The sequence below is a fragment of the Filobasidium floriforme genome (assembly GCF_021052385.1).
Source record: "Filobasidium floriforme strain CBS 6241 chromosome Unknown HD553scaffold_4, whole genome shotgun sequence".
NCBI classification, from domain to species: Eukaryota; Fungi; Basidiomycota; class Tremellomycetes; order Filobasidiales; family Filobasidiaceae; genus Filobasidium; species Filobasidium floriforme.
Window position 1 is genome coordinate 505,331 of NW_025763625.1, and position 21,979 is coordinate 527,309.

Consider the following 21,979-nt stretch of genomic DNA (forward strand, 5'->3'; position numbering starts at 1 on the left):
TCTTCTTCGGCGCGAGGATCACATCCGAGACACATCTGACCTGATTGTGGTCGATGGGCCTGATGATTCCCGCCTTCAGGTTCGCATCCACGTGGGCGTACAACGCTTCTAGCTCTGGCTCCGAATATCGACCTCGCTTCGACCTGAGAGGTAGATTGCATTCGCCTACTTCAAAGTCGTGAACGCCAAGATCGGTCGGTTCGATGTTGTTGAGCGAAAGCGCGAACGCCTCGTGGTATTTCTTGATCATTGCCTCAACGATGCCTCTTTGCTGGTCGGTCAATTCGTCTCCGATGGTTACTTGAGTCAGGACTCTGTTCGCTCTATCGACTGCATCCACCGTGCAGGGCGTCAAGTCCGGTAAAACTCCAGTATCGTCATCGTCCACGATCACCGACCAGACCATATTTGGGTCATCATAGCTCTTCACCTCGTCACCGTAGGCCTTGAAAGCGACCGGTCCATCTTGCGTGTCGATGACTATCGTCCTAGTCCCGAAGTCCATGACTGCTCGAGTTTGTCGAAGGAAAGGTAATCCGAAAAGGACGTTCCAACTATCGTGGCTCTCCAGCACTTCGAAAGTCGTTGGCGCTTTGATCGATCCGTTCGCGTGTTGCATGATGACATTGGCTTTGACGGTGCCCTTACTTTTGTGGGGCGATCCATCAGCGACTGTGACCATCATAGTACTTGGCTTTAACGGTCCGATCCCGTCCTTGTGAAGACCGTAAAAGTCCCAGCTGATCACGTTGATTGCCGCACAGCTGTCTGCGAATCCTTTCCTCCCCGCTGAGAATGTATATCCGCCGATCTGCAACGTATGTGGTATTCCCAGGGGCGGCTGGACCCGAGCTTCTTCCTTGTACAAAGTTGTCCCCGCATCATTGTTCATCGTCTCTGTATGCTGTTCTCCCATCAGGTTCCTAACATCTGGCCTTACCGCTCTCACCTCCGCGCGTGCCGTCCCGATCCCAGAGGGTTCGTGCTTGTTCCGGGTCAGGGAGCCCTCTACTGCCCCAACCCGTAATCGTTTTCCGAATCCAACCAACCTCGTCCCGTCTCTCGCACCTCCCAGCTTGGGGCGGACGAAAGGCCGTACTCGTAGTCTTCATCCATATCTCTGTACTCTGGCTCCCTATACGCAATCGATCTGATGGGCGCTGCCGCGTTTGCTCCGGTTCCGAAGCTGAAGGACCTATCAGCAATCTTTCGGGAAGAGACGTTGTACCTGTACCTCTGCTCCATCTGAGGCAAAGGGTTCCCGGTACAATCCCTCGATCGGTGTCCTCTCTGGCCGCACCTATAGCACTCGCTGTTCCCGGCCGGTAGAGTCCCGGGTGTCAAGGGAAAGTTGCTCTCGGCTGGGGAATCGGATACTATAAGGTTTGCCAGCAAACCTGAATAGTAACACACGGGACTAGAAGGTACGGGTAGGGAAATGAATGTAATAACGGATGTCTAACTACTACAAGGTGCTAGTTAGACATCTTCGAACGCATCTCCTAATAGGTCTCCGAGAGGGTCTCCGAGAGAGTCTCCGAACGGACCTCCGTACGAGGTGAAAACCTACATCCCGTGTGTGTACGACATGCGTACCGCGGATGCCTATAATAGGATCCCCCCCTTAGGGCGAGATTCCAGATTGCCCAAAGTAGTCGAGTAGTCCGAGGCTAGAGTAAACGTTTCATCTTGAAGTTCTTTGTTCCCTCGAAACGTCCAGTGTCCGTACCCCCGCGACTCTCCTTGTGTCTCCGCTCTATTGTCCCCGAAGAGATCGTCTAGAACCTTCGATTTGTACGTCCAGGTACACTGGTTCTTTCTGAAACACTGCTCGGCGCCCGTGGGTGCTGCAATGAAGAACCCATTGTCTATCAGTGTCGTCGACTCGTTTGAAACGCCTAGCCGACGACGATGACGCGTCGCGCGTCTATCTTCTATTGTCTCCCCCGCGGACATCGCAACATGGTCCTGTCCGCGGTATTGTTCGTTGATGTAAACAAAGGTGATGTCGTATGTATCGACGTCCTTTCTAACCGATATCGCTGTATTCTCTTTGTCGTGTTCGACGTAACGACTTCTTGCTTTGTCCTAGTAGTTGCCACCTAGGGTTCTTTTGTCTTGTTCTCGAGATGTGAAAGGTATAAGACCCCCGAGGGGGTTTGCCGACTTGATGTTTTTCGACGTACGTATCCTCTCTCCTTTAGCAAACCTATAGCTTACTATCTCCCGTATCTTTCCTTCCTTCCCTTCACACAATGCCTCCTTCTGCTCCCCCTACTCCCTCGAAACCCCGCAAACGCAAGGCCGCCACGGACTGGGTCAACGACGCCGTGTATGGCTACATACGCGGTAACAACTGGGAAGGCTTCGAGATCAACGAGGTCAACGCCTTGCAGAAGGCGAAGGAACGATTCCGGGGAACCGTCCCGGCGGAGGTAATCTCCGCTTGGATGCGAGGGGATGTGGATGGCGTGAATGGGTTGCTGGTAAGCCTTTGATATTCTTTTGTTTTTGTGTCTCCGATAGGGTCTCCGAGAGGGTCTCCGACTGACCCTCCTTTGATATCTGATTTTTGATCTTCAGGCCCAATTCTCCGGTGGTTGGCAATGGTGTTGCCAACGTTGCTTCGACGGGGGGGAAGTTCAAGAGCGTCAGTCCCGCCGACTTTGTGACGTACAACCCGGAAGACGGCACGTGGTGGGACGTGATCAGCGTCGAGGGTCTCTTTTTCTGCCGCCACCTCATCCACCCGCCGCACACCGCCGGCAATGTCATCAGGTCCTGCGGCCGATGCGCCCCGAAGAAGCTCGGTTGTGCCCCCGTCCCCCGAGAGATGGTTGTCGTCTTCGACGACGATGAAGACACCGAGACCCGGGTTCGAGCGGGGTTGGTCTTGTTGCGCGCCGACAAGATGGCCTTGGGGACTCGGGATGAGGTCGCGACCGAGATCGAGAGGCTCCTCGATACGGTCGTGAGTTTGTTTTCTTCTATTCTTTTTCTTTTTCTTCTCCTTCCATTGACTCCTCTTGCTTGCTATCCGACATCCAGATTGTACCTCAACTCAACCGTCGGTCCGGAGTCTCCGTCATGAGCGAGCGCGGAGCTCTTTACAAGGCCATCGCCGACAACAAGGAGGAGTGGGACCACCTGGACCCCAATACTCGTCGCGGTTGGGAAGGGTTCGAAGAGGCCCGCAAGATCACGTTCGAGTTCGCCGAGGGCTCGTACAAGCCCCTCCCCGTGTGGCCCGGCGAAGAGGACGACATGGATGTGGACGAGGAGGAGACCGAGGTCCAGATCGTTAGTACTCTCTTTCTACGTTTGCGTCTTGAGCTAACCCAAGTTCTCCTAGGCTGCGCGGGAACGGGACGCCCGCCTCGCGGCCGAGAAGGCCGACGAAGAGGCCCGCCAGAAGCGGCTCGACGCCGAGGCCGCCAGCAAGGTCGCTGAGGACGCTCGTTTGGAGTACGAACGAGCCCGGGACCGCCTCGCCGCCGTCAACCCCCCCCGATTCCGTACTCCCGTGCCCGACCCGCCCCCCGCCAAGGACGCCGCTCCCCCTCCCGCCAACGACAAGCAGCCCTCGCAGAGGGGTAGCAGGGCCAGGTCCCAGCGCGAGAGGACCGCGAGTCGGCACTCCGAGGATCCTAACGGTGGTGATGGCGGTGATGGCGGTGGCAACGGTGGTGGCGATGGTGGTGGTGAAGGTGGTGGCGCGTGATTTGGGTTTGTGTTTGTAACGTCTCGTTTGGTCGCCGTTCGGGGGTCGGCTCCCTTTTTTTTTTATTTTATGCTATTTTCTTTCTGCGATTCATATCTCCTGCGAAGTCTCCGAACGTGTCCCCGAGCGAGTCTCCGATTGGGCCTCCAAACGAGTCGTGGTACTTCATTGTTTTCGTAAGACAAACTTGATTGTCGTTGGCTCGTTAAGTTCGTAAAAAAAAGGAATGGTGATAAACATCTTCGTCGGACCTGCCGACGAAGGTACAACAATGAGTAATGACAATCACAAAAACCCTAAGCACCCGGAGTCCATAGCAACGGCTCGTCCCCGTTCTGCTTAGCGAACTCCTCGTCCCAATACGCCTGGTGGTTCTGGGCGGGAGGCTGCATGTACGTCGCAGCTACCTGCATTCGACCAGCCTGTTGCCGGGCCTGCCACCAAGCAGGTGGAGACCTCTTGGCGTTGCTGCACTGGGCGCTCCTGTGGCCGGGCTGCCAGCAGTTGTAGCAGGGTTTCCCGCCGGGCATCCTCGCAGCGTCCACCTCCATAGGCGTAGCACCCGACGTGGCGGCCGCCGCAGGAGGGGCAACAGTGGTGTTCACCACAACAGGGTTTCGGGGAGCGACGTGGTTACCTGCGTAACGATTCCCGCTCGTGTGGGCACGGTTACCCGAAGACGTGTGCCTACGGGCTTCCGCTTGGTCTTCGTACCGACGGCATTCCATCTGGAACTCCGCCAGCGTCATATGCTCCTGGTTGGGCATAGGGATGATAGCGTCCTGAAAGGCCTGGTTCAGGTTGGCGCGGAAGAACGACCGTTTGCCGTACTCGTTGAGGTTTGGGAGGAGGGCGGCGAGGTCGTTGAACTCGGTGATGTACGTACTCAAGCTCTTGTTGCCCTGCTTCAGAGAGTAGTACTCCTTCTCCGTAGCAAGGATGTTCCTCCCACCTCCGTACATCTCCACGAGCAACGCCTCGAACTCCCGCCAGGTGACCTGAGTTCGCCCCGACGAGTACTCCCTTGCCCATGCCTGGGCCTGCCCATCCATGTACGACTCCGCGTACATAATCTTGTAAAGGTCGGTGTACAACCCCGGCTTGACTTGGAACTCCCGGTTGCATTGGTCCAGGAATCCCCTAACCTTCTCCTTCTTGCTGCCATCGAACCTGTCCGGCGTACCGAACTTGAACAGCTTCGCTCTCGCTTCCTCCGTGGCCGTCGCCGATCGAGTGTCCCTCGACATCGCCAACTCCATCATCTGGCTATGCATGTTCGCCATCATGGAGAGCAGGGCGGAAACGTCCGGACTGGTAGGAGGCGCAGCGGCCGGAGCAGGGTTAGCTGCTGGGGGTGTTGACTGCATTTGTGGGGGAGTCTGCCCCATGTTGTTGGTCGGTGCGGCCTGCGTGGAAGCGGTAGGTACCTCCGTGGCACCTACCTCCGGTTGCTGGTGGGCAAAGACGCACTGGTCGTTTACCAGCGTCTCCCCAGTTGGGTTCCTTCACATGAACCTTCCTTGTCCATCCATCATCTGCATGCTCCCGTCTTCGCTCAAGACCGGGATCGCATCCGCAGGGATGGGGTGGACAGCCCTATCCGGTCCGTAACACTGCGTGAACGTATTCATCGTATACGGGGTCTCCTAGTCGGGGTGTTTGGGTGATCCGTTATTCTATAAGGTTTGCCAGCAAACCTGAATAGTAACACACGGGACTAGAAGGTACGGGTAGGGAAATGAATGTAATAACGGATGTCTAACTACTACAAGGTGCTAGTTAGACATCTTCGAACGCATCTCCTAATAGGTCTCCGAGAGGGTCTCCGAGAGAGTCTCCGAACGGACCTCCGTACGAGGTGAAAACCTACATCCCGTGTGTGTACGACATGCGTACCGCGGATGCCTATAATAGATACGCCTGGGTGCGCCTTCATCCAACTGTCGATTCGTACTTGCTGATCAGGGGCCACGCTACCTTTGTTCATCCGACGGCTGCTGTCTTCCGGAGGTATGTTCTGATCGTCAAACGAACTGGATCCCGAGTAGGTGGCTTGCTGAGAGTACTGCGGCTGTCGCTGTTGGTAAGAGGAGCTGAAAGATCGTAGAGGTTGTTGAGGGCGATACTGTTGAGGTGAAGTCTGTGGCGAGAACGTGTACGAGTTCCTCCAGCCAGATCCCCTGTCGATCATGACGTTCCTCCTGACCTCGTCGACGTCCATCTCACCCATATCTCGCACGAAGTCCATGATCTCATCAAACTTGTATAGCCTTCGATTCTGAATCAGCCTTCGAGTATGGGCTCCCATGTTTGCCAGCAACGCCACCGCTTTCGAAGTCTCAGTCGTATCCTTCGGGATCCTCGTCAACAACTTCTCCACCTCTTCCACATACTTCCTGTTCCTAGATTTTCCATCTCGTACTACCCCAATGTCTTCATCAGCTAGCTTCATTTCGCTGAGCCGATTCAACGCGATCATTCCTTTCTCCGTATCCATCTCGTCCTTGCAAAACTTCTTCTTGAACGAATCGACCATCAACGGATAGTTCCCTCGCAGGCCGCTCGGGACCGATTCGAGCCACCGATCGGCTGCTGTATCCGGGTCCATCGCTGTCGCCAAATAGATCGCTTTTCGCTCGTCTACATCCTCCTTCAGCATCAACATCGCGGCTTCAAACTTCCTCAAGAAGAGTTTCGGTTCGCTACCGGAGAATCGAGGAATCGCCTCCATCTTGACTCGTGGGTATGTTTGAGTAGAAGCTGGGGATATAGGAGAAGGGGGTGTAGGTGGTCTCGAACTCGGAGTGGGGCTGTGCCGTCGTTTTTGTGGTAAAGGGGGTCGAAAGGATGTTCGTACGGGTGTTTGTTGAACCGGTCTGGCGGTCCTATATGACCCTTCGCTGCTTTCACTACCCGAGTGGTTGTCGTTGAAGATGGTGCTAGCAGTCGCTGACGCTGTGATGTGTCGATCTGCCGTCGATGTCATCAACTACCAAATCGGGTGGCGGGAGAAATTTTTTTTTTTTTTTCGTGACGTGGTTCCGGGATCAGGTTATTATAGGCGTCACGTGACGCGCGACCTACGGCACGCGTCGCCTCGGGGTCTCGTTCGGAGACCCTCTCGGAGACTCTCCCGGAGACCTTTTAGGAGATGTTCTCGTAGACGTCTAACTAGTACCTTGTAGTAGTTAGGCATCCGTTATTACATTGCTATGCCTACCGTTACCTTTCCCCAGTCCCGCAACCTTATTACCTCAAGACCCGGCAGGTCGGCTGCCAGGCCTTATAGAATAACGGATCACCAAAGGACCCCGGCTGGGAACGTGAAAGGGGGTAGTGATGGGATCCCGCTGCACATTGGTGCTAGCGGTAACCCTAGTGGTCCGGAGAGCCACCTCACTCTGGTAGGAGTGTTCTACCCGCAGGGGATTCCCGTGCAGGCAGTGATGATGGTAGATTTGGGGGCCACGGGTATGTTCATGGATCGGACGTTCGCGAGGATCCATAACTTTGATGTGATAGACCTAGAGAACCCTAGGACCGTCACGGTCATCGACGGAAGAGAGATAGTGGGTGGTCAGATCACCCAGAAGGCACATGCTATTGTGCGGACAGGATTGCACCAAGAGAAAGCGGAGTTCTTCTTGACGGATTTGTGTGGGTACGCGGCGGTCCTCGGGATTACATGGTTACGACACCATAGCCCACACATCCAGTGGGATACGAATACGGTCACCTTCGCGGACGACTGTTTGAAGAAGGGATGCGTCAAGAAGGTAGAGGTAGTATGCTCCCCCGACGAGGTGGAGATAGAAACGGGGAATATCGATCCGCTGTCGAGAATGAAGGAGCCGATCACGGAGAATCTCGTGGTGGCTCAAATGCAGATGACGAGGGAGGATGAGGAGCGGGCCCGCAGGCCGGACCTGTGGGACTGGGACGTCAAGCCCACCGACTCGATTCAAAACGAACTCGATCCTCCCGAGTACATGGAGAAGTTGCGAGACGTTGTGCCGAAGAAGTACCATGAGTACCTCGGAGCGTTCTCCAAGACAAAGGCAGACTCGCTGCCGCCGAAGCGCTCGATCGATCATGCGATCGAGCTGAAGCCTGGCACAACTCCCACGTATGGGAAGTTGTACAACCATTCGCAGAAGGAGACGGACGCTCTCAAGGCGTGGTTGGCGGAGAACCAGGCGAAAGGGTTTATTAGACCCTCGAAATCCTCGTGTTCGAGTCCGGTACTGTTCGTACCGAAGAAAGGGGGTGAATTGAGGCTGTGTATTGTTTACCGCCGCCTCAACGAAATTACCGAGAAGGACAGGACCCCCCTGCCGCTTATCTCGGAGACCTTAGATCGCCTACGGGGATCGAAGGTATATACGAAGATGGACCTGAGGGGAGCGTACAACCTCCTGAGGGTCAAAGAGGAGGATGTTTGGAAGACCGCGTTCACAACACGCTATGGTCTGTTCGAATGTCTCGTCATGCCATTCGGTTTGACAAACGCGCCGGCGACGTTTCAACGCTGGATGAATCAGGTCTTCCAGGACATGTTAGACGTGTGTGTGGTCGTCTACTTAGACGACATATTGATTTACTCCGCCGATCAGGAGACACACGACGAGCACGTACGGGAAGTGCTGAGGAGGCTACAGGCGAATGGCCTGTACGCAAAGGCGGAGAAGTGTGAGTTCGACACGACGGCGACGGAGTTCTTGGGGTATGATATTGCCCCTACGGGGGTCAGCATGAACCCGTCGAAGGTGAAGTCGGTGTTGGAGTGGGCGGCGCCTCGAAATATTCGAGGCCTGCAGTCGTTCTTGGGGTTCGCGAATTACTATCGCCGGTTCATACAGAACTACTCCAAGAAGATCCAAGGCATGACGGCCTTGACAAAGAAAGGGGTGAAGTACCACTGGCCGGAGTCAGCGGATGCTGCCTTCAAGGAGTTGAAGAAGGCGTTCACCGAGGCGCCCATCCTCGCTCACTACGACGAGGAGCGCCAGGTGGTACTGGAGACGGACGCATCGTCAGGTGCGATGGGAGCGGTGATGTCACAGGTAGGGGACGACGGGAAACTACATCCCGTGGCGTTCATGTCGAAGAGCCTTACGCCGGCTCAACGAAACTACGACGTACACGATCGCGAGCTGCTCGCCATCGTGTACTGCTGCCAGATATGGCGGCACTACCTGGATGGGAAGTTTCCGGTGAGGATCCTTACGGATCACAAGAACCTGGAGTACTTCAAAAAGGACAAGATGTTGTCCCACCGACAAGCGAGATGGTCTCAGCTGCTGAACCAAATCTTGTACACGTTGGAGTACAAGCCGGGGACAGAGAACGGGAAGGCTGACGCGCTCAGCAGGAGAGAGGAGTTGATGGAGGAGACGGAGCCCAAGCAGGCAGAGACCCTGTTGCGCCCCGTTAATGCAGACGCGCTGGTGGTCAGCGCAGCGACGGTACAACCCCCGTTGCGATTGTGCGGAACAATCCCCGTCATAGGGGATTGGTTCTTGAAAGCGTTGATCCCTGCGGGACAAGAAGATCCGGTCGCGAGAGACCTGATCAAGGGCGTCAAGGAGGGAACCTTGACGAACAGCCGGTACAGTCTGAGCCCGGGAGGCGCGCTCATGTACGACGGGCTGGTGTATGTCCCCGATGCGGGAAGCTTGAAGACGGAGCTCTTGAAGAGGCTCCATGATGGGAAGACCGCCGGGCACTACGGGCGGGGCAAGACGGAGGACCTGGTGAGTAGAGATTTCTACTGGCCGGGTATGAAGGCGTGGATTAGCCAGTACGTGGCTAGTTGCGACAAGTGCCAGAGGAATCGGAGGCCGAGGGCCAAACCAGTCGGCGAGCTGGCTCCCCTGCAAGCGGAGACGGAGCCCTACCAGTCGATCACGTGGGACCATATCACGGACCTACCTGAGTCGAGGGGTTCGAACGCGATCCTGGTGATCGTCGACCGCTTCAGCAAGCGGGCACATTTCGTGCCTTGTCGGAAGGACAACGACGCCAAGGTGTTGGCACAGATGTTCCTGCAGGAGTGGGTACGATTGCACGGGTTTCCCCGGCAGATCATCTCGGACAGGGGAACGCTGTTCACGTCGAGATTTTGGAGGGAGTTCTGTGAGTTGTCCGGTGTCGAACCTAGTTATTCGACCGCCTTCCACCCCCAGACGGATGGTCAGACGGAGCGCAGTAACTCGACGCTCGAACAGTACCTGCGGACGTACGTCAATTACCAGCAGGACGACTGGACCGATTTGTTGCCCATGGCGGAGTTTGCCTACAACAATTCGAAGCACTCGGCGATCGGTATGTCGCCGTTCATGGCATCGGAAGGGCGGGAGCACGCCATCGAACTCCCCATGCCTATCGCCAAGGATTCGGCTGTGGAGTCGATACAGGAGTACCGAGAGCGGATGAACAACATCTGGGAGTCTGTTAATGTCGCGCTGAGACAGGCCCGGGAGGATATGGCGAAGTACGCGAATCGGAAGCGTACGGCGGTACCGGATGAGGGGTACAATGTTGGCGACATGGTAATGTTGTCGTCGGCTCACGTCAATACCGTGAGGCCGAACAAGAAGTTGAAGTGGAAGACCTACGGCCCGTTCAGGATCACGGAGGTCGTAGGAGAGTGTTAAGGGTGAGCCCTGCTGTGCCCTTGGTCGCTCCTCTACGCGGGACTTGTACTAGGTTCTAAGCCTACGGATTGTATAACGGATGGAGAACTATCTAATACAGTGGTATGGATAGGTCTCCATCGAAGTTCGCCGTCTATATACTCCGGTATGTTGTTGTCGGAGCGACGCGACCAGCCATCCCGGCGGTCAGCCCCGTCGATCACGTCCGTCGATCGCGTCCGTAGAACATGCCCGAACCGTTCTCCCTGATAACCTCCGATGGGGCAGTCGATCTCTAACAGTATCCCCCGTCTAGGGCGAGCTCCGAACGCCCTTGATCGTCGGTCGGATCGGCCCGAACTACGAGATACGCTCGATTCCGTCGGCCTTCTCCTCGACCTTGATTTGGACCCCTGCGTGCTGCCTTATCGCCCTGCGTTCGGCTCGTGAGGCGTAGGTATCCGATTCTCTAGACCGAGGGTCCTCCTCGCTTCGCCGTTATCTCGGACATTGTTCAAACCCATCGCCGACCCCTGTATCGTCGGGGACGACAGTGGCTACATGGTCGTACCGTTTCACGGAATAGCTGTAACCCTTCTCGGATGTATCCGATATCGTTTCGCCCAACCGAGGTTCTGTTTCAATTAACCCTCGGTGGTTCTGTCGGGGAACCTCCCCCTGCCTTTGAAACTCGCGTTTCATCACCAAATTCGGTCTTGGCCGGCGCCCGAGCCCGGCTAGGGTCGCCTCTTCTCACACCTTAACGACTCTGCGGCGTTAGGCGGCTGTTCTTTCCTGTTCTATGACGTTTGTCGCCTTGTTCCTGGATGGAATATCCACTGATCGGTTCCGATGAAACGTCCTTTGGCGGCGGAGTCTAATTGTAGAGCATATCCACTCCTTTCGCGACGCGCGAACTTTATCCCTCGGCTCCGCGAGTCGTACGACGCTGTCGCTGTAAACAAAGGTCCTCTCCTTGTTCCGCCTTCACATCAGGCCCTCTCCGTTTCCCGCCTGGACTCTGTTTTTTCATCGTCTCCCAGCCAAAGGGCTCGAGGGCCGTGGGGTATAAGGTCGGGCACCCCCCCTCGACGATATCCCCTTTTCCCCCGTCTCTCAATTCTCTCTCTTTCTCTCTTCACCAAATCACCGACGGACTTCTCCATCTCCGAGATGTCTGTGTACCACGGGACCCCGAGCAAGAACCACGGTACCCCGAAGAGGGGTACCAAAAGGTCGACCGCGCCTCCGTCCAGTGAGTCTCTCGCGCATGTCCGACGGTGTTCCCCGATCCTGATCTCTCTTCATCAGATGTATTCATCGATTCTGACGACGACGGGGAGGACGACGACGAGGAGTTCTCGTCCCCTCAAAAGAAGCCCCGCCCCTTCAAGGCCGAGCCCGCCGATCGCTGGGTTCGATACCAGCCGACCGGCGCCCCGTACTGGAGTGCTTGGACTCGTTCTCAAAGTACGTCTGACATTTTCTCCGCCGGAGTTGTCCCGTTTCGTTAACTTTGATTATCTGCAGTCGACCAATTCAAGAGGGACGAGGCCGCTCGTCCCGAGCTCGGCGAGGTCCAGTACGAGGCCATCCTCCAATCGATTCAAGCTGGCCTCTCGCAGGACGCCAACAGTACCCTCGTAAGTTCTCTCCGCGCCCGTCACCGACGATAGCCTCCTTCGTCCGTCTCCGTCGCTGACCTCCTCCGGCTTGCGCCGACGCTCTTCTCCTTCGCAGGCCACCGTCAAGGGTTACTGGCAACTCGCCTGCCTCGCCTGTCACGAAGAATACGTCCCTCGCCGCGCTCCCGACCAGTCGGTCATCTCCCCCGCCGAAAGCCTCAGTAACCCTGCTCTTCAAGGGTACCAGGTCGTCGACAAGGTTCTCTACGAGGGCCTCGTCTTGTGCCGCCGACTTCCCTCCGCTCCCGGGAAAGGTTCGAAGGCCTCTTCGTGTTTCCGATGCTCGAAGTCGAAGTCCCGCTGCGACAACGTTCTTCCCGTCCACCCGTCGTTCACCAACCCCGGGACCGACTTCTTGACTCGACTCGTTCTCGGCGCCAACTACCTCGCCAGCGACAGCTTGCCCGTCGGCATTCGTAACTCGACCCGGGACGACATCGTCGGAATTGTCCAGAGGGTGAGTCGTCTTGCTTTGTCCGCCGCTTACCTCCGACGCTGATTTCCGTCGGACTTCTAGTTGCGATGGATCCGAAAGGTCACCGCCGAGGAGCTCGACGCCGTCTCCCTCTCTCTTCCGACCAACCTGAACCAGTTCATCCCCTTCAGGCAAGCGAGTAAGCACCTTCCATCTCCGATCTACCCTACCTGTTCAGTTCTCATGTCCGTCTTCTTCTTCGTTAGTCGTTACCCATCGCGAGGTCGCCCAACAGGAGACCGTCGTCGAGCAGGAGAACGCCGTTGCCGGGGGCGAGGAGACCTTCGACGCCGACTAGGCACCGTACCACCACCGCCAGGATCCGATGACAAGGCCCATATCGATAAACAGAATTGTTTCTGTTGTCAACGAGGCAGGGGAGGATTCACCGTTGGTAAACACCGGCGGCTAGCACCGGTGGTAGGTACGAGCGGGATTGGGCCCCCCGCTATACAAATAGGGCTCCTTCTTGTATCTTTCTTGTCGTCGGGGTCTTTATCGATGCGTGCCCCGCGCTCTTCTTCTCGTTCGTTCGTTTCGTAAAGTTCATAAAGTTCAGACTCGTAACTTGTCGTATCACTCGTTCGTAAGGATCGCATGGGCATGGTCATCGGAGCTAACACGATTACATGTTCCAAACACCTTCGGTTTCCTCCCCATCGTGCTCCTCGGGCTCCAACACGGCCGCCGCAACGTGGACGTTGCTACGATACCCGTTCTGGGGCGGTCGGCGGGCCCGTCGGGGTTGGGTGCAATCCCGCGCCCGGTGACCAGGGACCCCGCAGTTGTAGCACCCGTTAGGGTCTCTCGCCAATCGTCCGGCGTCAACCTCCATTGGAGTTGACCCACCGGGGTTGGCCGCCGGAGCGTTCCCTGCTGCCGGAGCCGCTTGCACGTTCACCACGGGACCGTACGTTCGCGCGGGTGTAGGGTGCGACCTTGCCGCCGTCGTTGACGAGTGGGACCTCGAAGTGCTCACCACCTTGTGGGCGTACTTGTAGCACTTCTCCTGGAACTCCTCCACTCCGACGTGCTTCCCCACATCCATCTCCGTGATGGCGCTCTTCCACGCGGCCGACAGGTTTGCCTGGAAGATCATCCGTTTGGAATACCTGTCCATGTCGGGCAACCTGGCTGCCAGCGCATTAAATTTGTTCATGTAGTCGTCGAACGACGAGTTCCCTTGGCGGAGGTGCACCAAGTCTTCTTCCGTCTCCAACCTCCGATTCCCCAGCCCGTAGAAGTGCAGGAGCTCATCGGTGAACTCCTCCCAGGTCGACACCTTCCCTTCGGCGCCGATGTACTTCTTCGACCATTGCCTGGCCGACCCCTCGAGGTATCCTATCGCGAATAGGATCTTGGTGCGTTCCGTGGGGAACTCCTCCGGTCGGAGTCCTTGGTAGATGACGCATGTCTCCACAAAGTCCTCCGCTTCCTCTCTCTTCGACCCATCGAAGCGTTTAGGCTCTGCGGCCTTGGTCTTCGGGGGTCGGGGTCGGTAATCCCCGGCGGGTACCTCCGCTACGTGCGGAGCTGGGGGAGGAGCCGGCCGCTCCCTCATCGAGTCCCTGAACTGACGCATCATCTCCTGCATCTGTCGTTCGGAGGCCTGTCGTTGGGCCTCCATCATCCGCTCCATCGCCTCTGCCCAGGCGGGTCTGTCGGAGTCCCTTGACGACCCCTCTCGGACGTTGCCGGCGCCTGTGCCCGGCTCCTCGACCCGTTGGGCCCGGTGACCATCGGACTGGAGCTGACCAGTCCCCGTCGACCTCCACTGATACAGCCCGGGCCCAACGATCAGATGATCTCCGTTGGCATCCCAAACGGGCTCGACGCCCGGAGGCGCCTCTCGTTCCACTCCCTCCTGGTTGTAAACCACGAACATTTCGTACAAGTCGGGGTAAAGCTGTTGATCCGTTATTCTGTTAAGGGTGAGCCCTGCTGTGCCCTTGGTCGCTCCTCTACGCGGGACTTGTACTAGGTTCTAAGCCTACGGATTGTATAACGGATGGAGAACTATCTAATACAGTGGTATGGATAGGTCTCCATCGAAGTTCGCCGTCTATATACTCCGGTATGTTGTTGTCGGAGCGACGCGACCAGCCATCCCGGCGGTCAGCCCCGTCGATCACGTCCGTCGATCGCGTCCGTAGAACATGCCCGAACCGTTCTCCCTGATAACCTCCGATGGGGCAGTCGATCTCTAACAGAGAGGGTCGCATGGCGCGACGTTTGGAGTTGACACCGGGGATGCGCAGAATCCACCCGGTGTTTCATGTCTCGCTGCTCATTCCGTACAAGCCGAACGAGCTTCCTGGGAGAGCAGTAGACCCACCCCCTGAGCCAGAGGTGTTGGACACCGGGGATTTGGGGTGGGTGGTATCAGAAATCGTACACTCCAAGGAGTTGGGTTCAACGCGCGCCGGGCGTAGGACCCAGTACTACGTGCGCTTTGAGGGGTACGGGGACGAGCACAACGAGTGGGTTAGCCCCTCGGATTTCCACCACAACGACACGCTGGTGCTGGAATTCCATAAGCGACACCCTGAGTTGCCGGTACCGGGCTGCCAAGAGTACGGCGATGCTTGATGCGTTCGGAGCTCGCATCTAGGAGGGGGATCCTATTATAGGCGTCACGTGACGCGCAACCTACGGCACGCGTCGCCTCGGGGTCTCGTTCGGAGACCCTCTCGGAGACTCTCCCGGAGACCTTTTAGGAGATGTTCTCGTAGACGTCTAACTAGTACCTTGTAGTAGTTAGGCATCCGTTATTACATTGCTATGCCTACCGTTACCTTTCCCCAGTCCCGCGACCTTATTACCTCAAGACCCGGCAGGTCGGCTGCCAGGCCTTATACAGGTTCAGGTTCAGGGCTCCGGGCTCAGGCTCAAGTTCAACTAGGTACTGACCTTGTCTACACCAGCTTTAGCACGTCGACAGCTTGCGTCGCCATTAGCTAGGTAGACATTGGTTGGCTATGCTACTACAAGGGGGTCTAGATACAGTAGATGTCGGCGCTGTGCTTATGTAGGTCGCGAAGTCACGTGACAGCGCTCTGTACTCACGTTGGCCTAGCGCCTAGCTGTCTTTCGATCTTTCGGTTCTCGGTCGCGCGCGATTTGGTGATCGAGTTTGGCTACGTCATAGTGATAACACGTGGGGGGCACGGCCAGAGAGCAGCAGCGGGAGGGTGACCGTTGATCCGTTGATCGCTTGATCGCTTGATGATGTGATTTGGAAACAAGGTTCAGATCTTCATCACTCACGCTAGGCAGCACGAGGGAAGAACAAGGAGAGCTCGCCCTTTCGATCTTTCCCTTCTCTTTCCCATCGTTCCTTTGGAGACAATCAGATCCACCAGACAGACCGGCTTGCTGACGTCTTTTTACGGTGGGGGGGGGGGGAACATATGATATCATCGTCGAATTCGACGTCGCAGCAAATCGACTTTCCGCTGGAATCACCCAAGTCGCTATCGCTGATCGCTGAGCTGTCGAGGAAATATATATAACAAGCTAACAAGATCAGGCTCGACATTTTGTATCTGTGATATCCTCGAGGACGGCTCACACACAGACGTAACTAGCAGCAACACGCTCTTTCGATATTGTCCAACGAACAGAACTAGCCGTCAATCATGGTCTTTAAACATCACCCGGACGGCATGTTCGGTAACATCCGGAACGACCTGCATGCGATGTAGTATGTGCCGTGACATCAACTCTGGGATGAGAGCTCTACTGTCGCTGACGTCGTATCGTCGGTGTCCTTTCTCTTTGTGAAATCTTAGCGGTGAATTTGTCGGTACGTCATTCCATTCCCACTCGTCTCGCTCTCGCTTTCCTTTTTTCGCCTGGCTCAATATTCGACTTCCGACCCCTCTACCACCCTATTAGGTACCGTACTCTTCCTCCTCTTCGCGCTTGGTGGAGTCCAAGCGACTGTGACCAACCTGTCCATCAATAACGACTCGGACGGTACTACGCTCCAAGGGTCCGATGCGGCCAGGTTGATGGGATTGTTCTATATATCGGCGTCCTTTGGGTTCAGCCTGTTTGCGATAGCTGCCATTTTCTATCGCTTCACCGGAAGTGTGAGTCGAGGTCACGGAGCGAGTTTACTACTTGCCTGGATGACAGCAGAGCTGACGACTTGCCGGTTTGCGTCGGCGGTAGATCTTCAATCCGAACGTCTCGTTCGCATTGCTCCTGTGCGGGGTGATCACACCCGTCCGATTCGTACTCGTCTGCATCGCCCAGTTTGTTGGATCCATCGCTGCCAGGCAAGTCCGCGGGCCGTATCTCGATGCCTCCTGCGTCGAGGTGTAGCCTAAATGATAGACTTACCCGAACGAATCTCGGCTCCTGTTGTTCGGAATTACAGTGCGATCTTGCACGGTCTTACGCCGGGTGGATTGAGCGTCAATGTGGCCTTGGGGTTCGGGACGAATAAAGCTCAGGTATGTACAACGAGTTCTAGGAAAGGGGCATTCGCGTAAACTGATTTTCGTATTAATGTTCTTGTGCCTGCCCCACAGGGCCTGTTTATCGAGATGTTCATCACCTCGGCCTTGGTCCTGACCGTCCTCATGCTCGCTGCCGAGAGTGAGCCAGCAATGTCTTCGTAGAACCCGTCCTCGTCTAATTCAAGGCTGACTGATATTGGTCTTGTCTCGTAGAATCGAGGTTCACCCCCTTTGCACCCCTCGGATTCGGGTTCACGCTCTTCGTTCTCGAACTGTTTGCCGTCGAATACACCGGAGGAGCCGTCAAGTGAGTCATTTCCTGATCCAAAATTCAACTGGAGTCATGGAAAAATTTCAAGGCCGCTGATTCGGGCCGTACGGGGTTGCAGCACGGCGAGGGCATTCGGACCGGCTTGCATCCAAGGCTTCGCGTCGTACCACTGGATCTACTGTACGTCGATAACGTTAAGATGTGTGGGTCTGAACGAGGAGCTGATCCGCCTTTGCTCTCTTCATACAGGGGTCGGGTGAGCTTCAAGCTTCGTAACGATGCGCAAAAGCCGCGTTTACTGACTTTATCTGCACCGGTTGCTTTTCGACGTAGACCTACCTTGGGCTCCTTGCTAGCCACAGCCTTTTGGTACATTCTGAAGCATATCGTTAGTCCTCCCTCGCTTTCCCTTCTTGCATGACGACCACTCCTTCTGTCAATACCGACTCGCTGACTCTTGGACTTTGAACCGCAGAAATACTGGGAGATCAACCCTGGGCAGGATTCTGTCGATTACAAGGACAATGTCCATCACAACGACGCACCTCTGAGCGACCTGGTCGGACGTGGTAGGGACAGGAACAGCACGGGAGCGGACGGAGCAAGGGACTCCCAGCAAAACCTGAACCGGAACTCGTCCATCGTATAAAGTACAAGCAGCCCGGGATAGGATATCAAACAGCACGGTCAAACAATAATATACACGAAGTTGTCGACAGCGGAAAAGAAACATAGATGTTTAGATGGCTCGCTTTGTCAAAGGGTCCAGGATATGCCATTATGTACGAGACTATAATAACGATTGCGCAAACACTTTGAACTGGATTGGCTTACACTAGTTGGTGGCTCGATCGAGAAACTCCTGAGTGACTATCGGCAAAGTTGACCAAAAAGGGTCACACGACGCCCCACAAAGTCAGGCGATATCTTTACGACCGCATAGGCACGGTGGTGTGTTCATGGATAGGCTCGCTGCCGGTTCTCAGACACGATTCGAACTTCGTGAGCAAAAGTATATTCCGGTTCCCGGTTCATTCCGTTGATTATCGTTCATTTAAATTCTCGCATAGACTTTGCGATGAGGTTACAGTTCCATTTCACTATTCGTTTAACCGTCTGATCTTCAAATTGCTCGATGCACATTCTGTTCTCCGGCGTGTTTGCGTATCGGTCGAGAAGGAAATTTACGTGATGGTAGGGAGAGCGGCCATGCCGGCGTCTTCACGCTACGAAACCCAAGGAGAAAAGCCAAGATACAACATGATCAGCCTGTTCAACCCATCAATAGTCAGGACTAGACGTGTTGTCTCCACTGACCTGTTGGTTCTGTTCACCCGCATCGGGCTCGGCTGCGAGAGCCTCTTTAGGCATCTTGGCAGGGTCCGTCTCGGTGGACATGTTGGGTCCGGTGGTCGACGCGGTGGTGGTGTCTGCGGCCTTGGAAAGGGGGCCTACGAGGTGCGCATCCGAGTGAGACGTAAAGAGAAACGCGGGAAGATGGTTGAAGGGGGGCGATGAGATATCGGGCGTCAGTATGTGAGGAGGCGGGCCTTCAAAGGACGATGGCGGCTCACCGTCGTTCTTCTGGTTCTGCTCGGAAGACATGGTTCTGATCCTCGAGGTGGTGGTGATGGTGATGGACGGGTTGAAAGTGCGTGCGAGTGCCGGTGCAAAGATGGTTCGTGCAGAGAGTCTCATCAAGAAGTAGATGTATCAAAGGTTGTGGTCGAAGGCAAGCAAGGCAAGGTTCGACAAGTCTGAAAGATGGAATGGGATGGGGGATTTTCGGGTTTCATGGTCGCGGGGTGGGATTGTCGAGTTTGACGATGACATCATCTGCTTCCGCCCTCACACCCCTTTTACTTTTCAATCTCGATCCTTGGTTCGTCGGATCAAATAAAAGCGCGATCTTTATCAAGCGCAAGCGGGCGCTGTCATCATGACGGACCCTTCGGTGTGGAGGCGTTTCCCCGGACCTCGGTCATGGGTCAGCAGATCCACACCCCTGCTGCCTCGGCCGCCCCCTCTTTGCCGCGTCATCATCCCTTTCCCCACATTCCCTCCTCGTTCCCTCGTCCTCCCCGCCGAACCTTGCGATCAACCCTCCCCGACGTCTCCGCAGGAGCCCGAGATTGCGCAACTGCGTCTGCGAACGTTCGACACAGCCATCGGTACACGACACACACCACGGAATGTATATATAAGGTAGAGAGACAGCGAGACAGGTAACCGTAGTCCTTTCGTCCGTATCCTGCCTACCCTTTCCCTTTGCCTCAACGACCGCCTGTTCAAACCATTTTGATCATGCGTTTCACCTCACTCGCCCCACTCGCCGCCCTCTTGGGCACGGCGACCACCGCCACCGCGCTCGTTCTCCCTTGGAACAACGAGAACGCCAACGCCGCCGATGAGATCCCAACCCTGTCGATCTCTGACTGGCAAAAGGTCCGATCGATGGGATTCGACCAAGTCAGGACCGCCGGCAAGTTGGCTGACGACTTCGTCAAGACGATCGTCAATGACCTCGAGGACGTCTCCTCCGAGTGGCGCGGAGAGACCAGGGACCAGGATGATCAGTTGACCATCTGGCAGCTCTTGAACCAGGACAAGGACAGGTACTCCAAGGTTCGTCTGCATTGAGAATGCCCTAGAACCGCATAGAACAGTCGAGCTGATTGTCCCGCTTCGCCCATGACAGCTCTTAAAGGCCATCGAGATTGAAGGTGGCAACGCCAAGAAGATCCTCGACGACCGGGACGCTAGCATTACCTTCTTTGCTCCTGGTGAGTCTTCCTCCTTTCATCCCTGTTTGCAGTCACTGACGATCGCAACCATTCTCCCGCTAGAAAACTCTGGTATCCCTGACCCTCACCACAAGGATCACGACCACGACCACTTTGCCTCGTTTGACCGCGCGATCGAGAACCTGCAATCTAACCCTACCCTCGACAACCTCTTGAGGGTACACGATTTGCACTCGCAGAGGTTGTTTGAGCGGGACGAGGACCACCACCACCGAGGTCCTCACAAGGGACACGAGGGTGATGATGACGAGAAGAAGAAGAGGATCTTCAAATTCATCTTGGGAGAGATCTTGAAGTACCACGGTTTACCCCAGGCTTTGAGTGCTACCGAGTTGGCCAACAACAAGACCGTCGCGTGAGTCGACATTCGACCATCGATATACTTAGAAAGCTTCAATACACTGACGCTCTCCGATACCTTCGTCAGCACCGCCCTCTACCCGAAGTTTGGCGCCAACGACGGTCAACCCCTGCGAATCCACCTCGAGAAAAAGGCCCTTCCTCCTTCGCTCGAGCTCAACTTCTACGCCAAGGTTGTTGCCACCCACTCGGACCGCAAGGCCATCAACGGTTACTTGCACGAGATCGACCACCCCTTGTTGCCTCCTCCTAGCGTCTTGACCAGTGCCTTCTTCGTTAGAGAGTTTGACACGTTCACTACTGCTATTCAGAAGGTCAGTCCTAGGCCCTCTCGAGACGGGTTTACGTAGGAAGCGGTGGACGCTGATGCCGCACAAACTGCTACAGATCGGAGAAACCAGCGCCGTTGCATTCGAGTTCTCGCCCAAGGAATCCAAGGCCGAGCACCACCCCGTCTTCCGTGGAAACCCCGCCATCACTGCCTTTTTGCCCACCTCGGACGCTTTCAAGAAGTTGCCCGAGAAGCTCCAGTTCTTCCTCTTCTCCCCCTTCGGAGAGAACGTCATGAGGAAGCTCCTCGGCTACCACATCATTGACAAGTATGTCATCTTCACCGAGTCGATCCACAAGGTCGGGACCAAGGGACACAGGGACCCTCACCAGCACCACGGCCACCACGGTGACCATGACCACGAGAAGAGGTCTTCCTGGTTCGAGGACGAGATCGAGGCGTTGTTCATGCAAGGCGACGACTCGACCTTCCACATCGAGGAAGAGTTCCCGACCATGCTTCCTAATGCTAGCGTCAAGGTCACCATCGACAAGTCCAAGGTCGTCCCCCTTCCCGGTAAGTCCTCGTTGACCATTATGCTGCCAGCTTGCTTAACCTTACATATATGTTGCTCTGATGATTCACGCAGGCGCCTCGAGGACCACCTTGAAGGTCAATGGCGTCGAAGCCGAGACCGTCGACGGAGTCGCTCTCAACGGAGCCATTCACGTGTTGCCTGAGGTTCTCAAGCCTCCTCACGAGCACCACGACGAGGAGGGTAACCTCGTCGAATCGAGCTGGGAGAACTGGGAGCAGTAAGTCTATGGCGGGATGTCGCTGCGTGTGTTTGGATGGTTGGCTAAAGCGCATGGTTCGTTTTTAGATGGCTCGTCCAGTGGGCCGACACTCAGTAGAGTATTTAGCTCGAATCCTCTCTGATGCTGTAAAGCCTCGTCGTTTGCCTTTCCGAAGCGCTCGATGAGCAGCGATACAGACCCGGTTCGAGAGGAGTTATGGGAAAGGCTCAGTCGCCCTTCTCTTCCTCCTGCCCAGTCGAGAAACCAGTTCCAAAGAGTGTCTTTCTAGCCAATACAAGTAAAAACGCAATACAATGTAGCTCGAAGTAAATTCGTCAAAGAAAAGATGTATCCCCCATGTTCAGATTGAATCGATTATCTACATCGTTCTACCTCTTATCGACGTTCCAGTAACTTGCCCCGGCGGCACTTAGCTCGAAATTGATGTCGTCACGCTTCCTGATGTCGGACATGCGCGCCCTGAGGTGAGTCGA

At 55.8% G+C, this 21,979-nt stretch overlaps 4 protein-coding genes across 4 annotated transcripts; 2 read left to right on the forward strand and 2 right to left on the reverse strand.

Annotated features, from left to right (window-relative positions):
- Positions 1–25: 25 nt before the first annotated feature.
- HD553DRAFT_252630 (uncharacterized protein) lies at positions 26–325 on the reverse strand (the record flags this gene model as incomplete). Its single annotated transcript, XM_046177326.1, has 1 exon — positions 26–325. A coding segment is annotated over one exon (300 nt), but the record flags the coding sequence as incomplete, so codon positions are not given.
- Positions 326–5,500: 5,175 nt separating this feature from the next.
- On the reverse strand, positions 5,501–6,452 carry HD553DRAFT_339754 (uncharacterized protein; the record flags this gene model as incomplete). Its single annotated transcript, XM_046182471.1, has 2 exons — positions 5,501–5,587; positions 5,676–6,452. 2 exons carry the CDS (start codon positions 6,450–6,452, stop codon positions 5,501–5,503), a joined length of 864 nt encoding a protein of 287 aa, XP_046038812.1.
- A 9,469-nt stretch (positions 6,453–15,921) lies between these two features.
- On the forward strand, positions 15,922–18,064 carry HD553DRAFT_306311 (putative aquaporin 1). The gene is made up of 11 exons (XM_046179261.1): positions 15,922–16,219; positions 16,308–16,321; positions 16,414–16,610; positions 16,693–16,799; positions 16,901–16,976; positions 17,055–17,121; positions 17,196–17,289; positions 17,372–17,433; positions 17,503–17,509; positions 17,587–17,641; positions 17,729–18,064. Exons 1-11 carry the CDS (start codon positions 16,155–16,157, stop codon positions 17,900–17,902), a joined length of 918 nt encoding a protein of 305 aa, XP_046038813.1. The 5' UTR covers positions 15,922–16,154; the 3' UTR covers positions 17,903–18,064.
- Positions 18,065–19,257: 1,193 nt separating this feature from the next.
- On the forward strand, positions 19,258–21,970 carry HD553DRAFT_292916 (uncharacterized protein). The gene is made up of 7 exons (XM_046178415.1): positions 19,258–19,878; positions 19,952–20,036; positions 20,100–20,412; positions 20,485–20,731; positions 20,805–21,264; positions 21,338–21,503; positions 21,572–21,970. The coding sequence occupies exons 1-7, from the start codon at positions 19,558–19,560 to the stop codon at positions 21,600–21,602; spliced, it is 1,623 nt and encodes a 540-aa protein (XP_046038814.1). The 5' UTR covers positions 19,258–19,557; the 3' UTR covers positions 21,603–21,970.
- The last annotated feature ends 9 nt before the right edge of the window (positions 21,971–21,979 follow it).

Bases quoted from the DNA above. Each gene is read 5' to 3' on its own strand.
- HD553DRAFT_306311 (XM_046179261.1), top strand. From the start codon at position 16,155: ATGGTCTTTAAACATCACCCGGACGGCATGTTCGGTAACATCCGGAAC. The intron at 16,611-16,692 runs GTGAGTCGAGGT...CGTCGGCGGTAG, and splicing joins TCTATCGCTTCACCGGAAGT to ATCTTCAATCCGAACGTCTC. The intron at 17,290-17,371 runs GTGAGTCATTTC...ACGGGGTTGCAG, and splicing joins TACACCGGAGGAGCCGTCAA to CACGGCGAGGGCATTCGGAC.
- HD553DRAFT_292916 (XM_046178415.1), top strand. From the start codon at position 19,558: ATGCGTTTCACCTCACTCGCCCCACTCGCCGCCCTCTTGGGCACGGCG. The intron at 20,037-20,099 runs GTGAGTCTTCCT...TTCTCCCGCTAG, and splicing joins CATTACCTTCTTTGCTCCTG to AAAACTCTGGTATCCCTGAC. The intron at 21,504-21,571 runs GTAAGTCTATGG...GTTCGTTTTTAG, and splicing joins AGCTGGGAGAACTGGGAGCA to ATGGCTCGTCCAGTGGGCCG.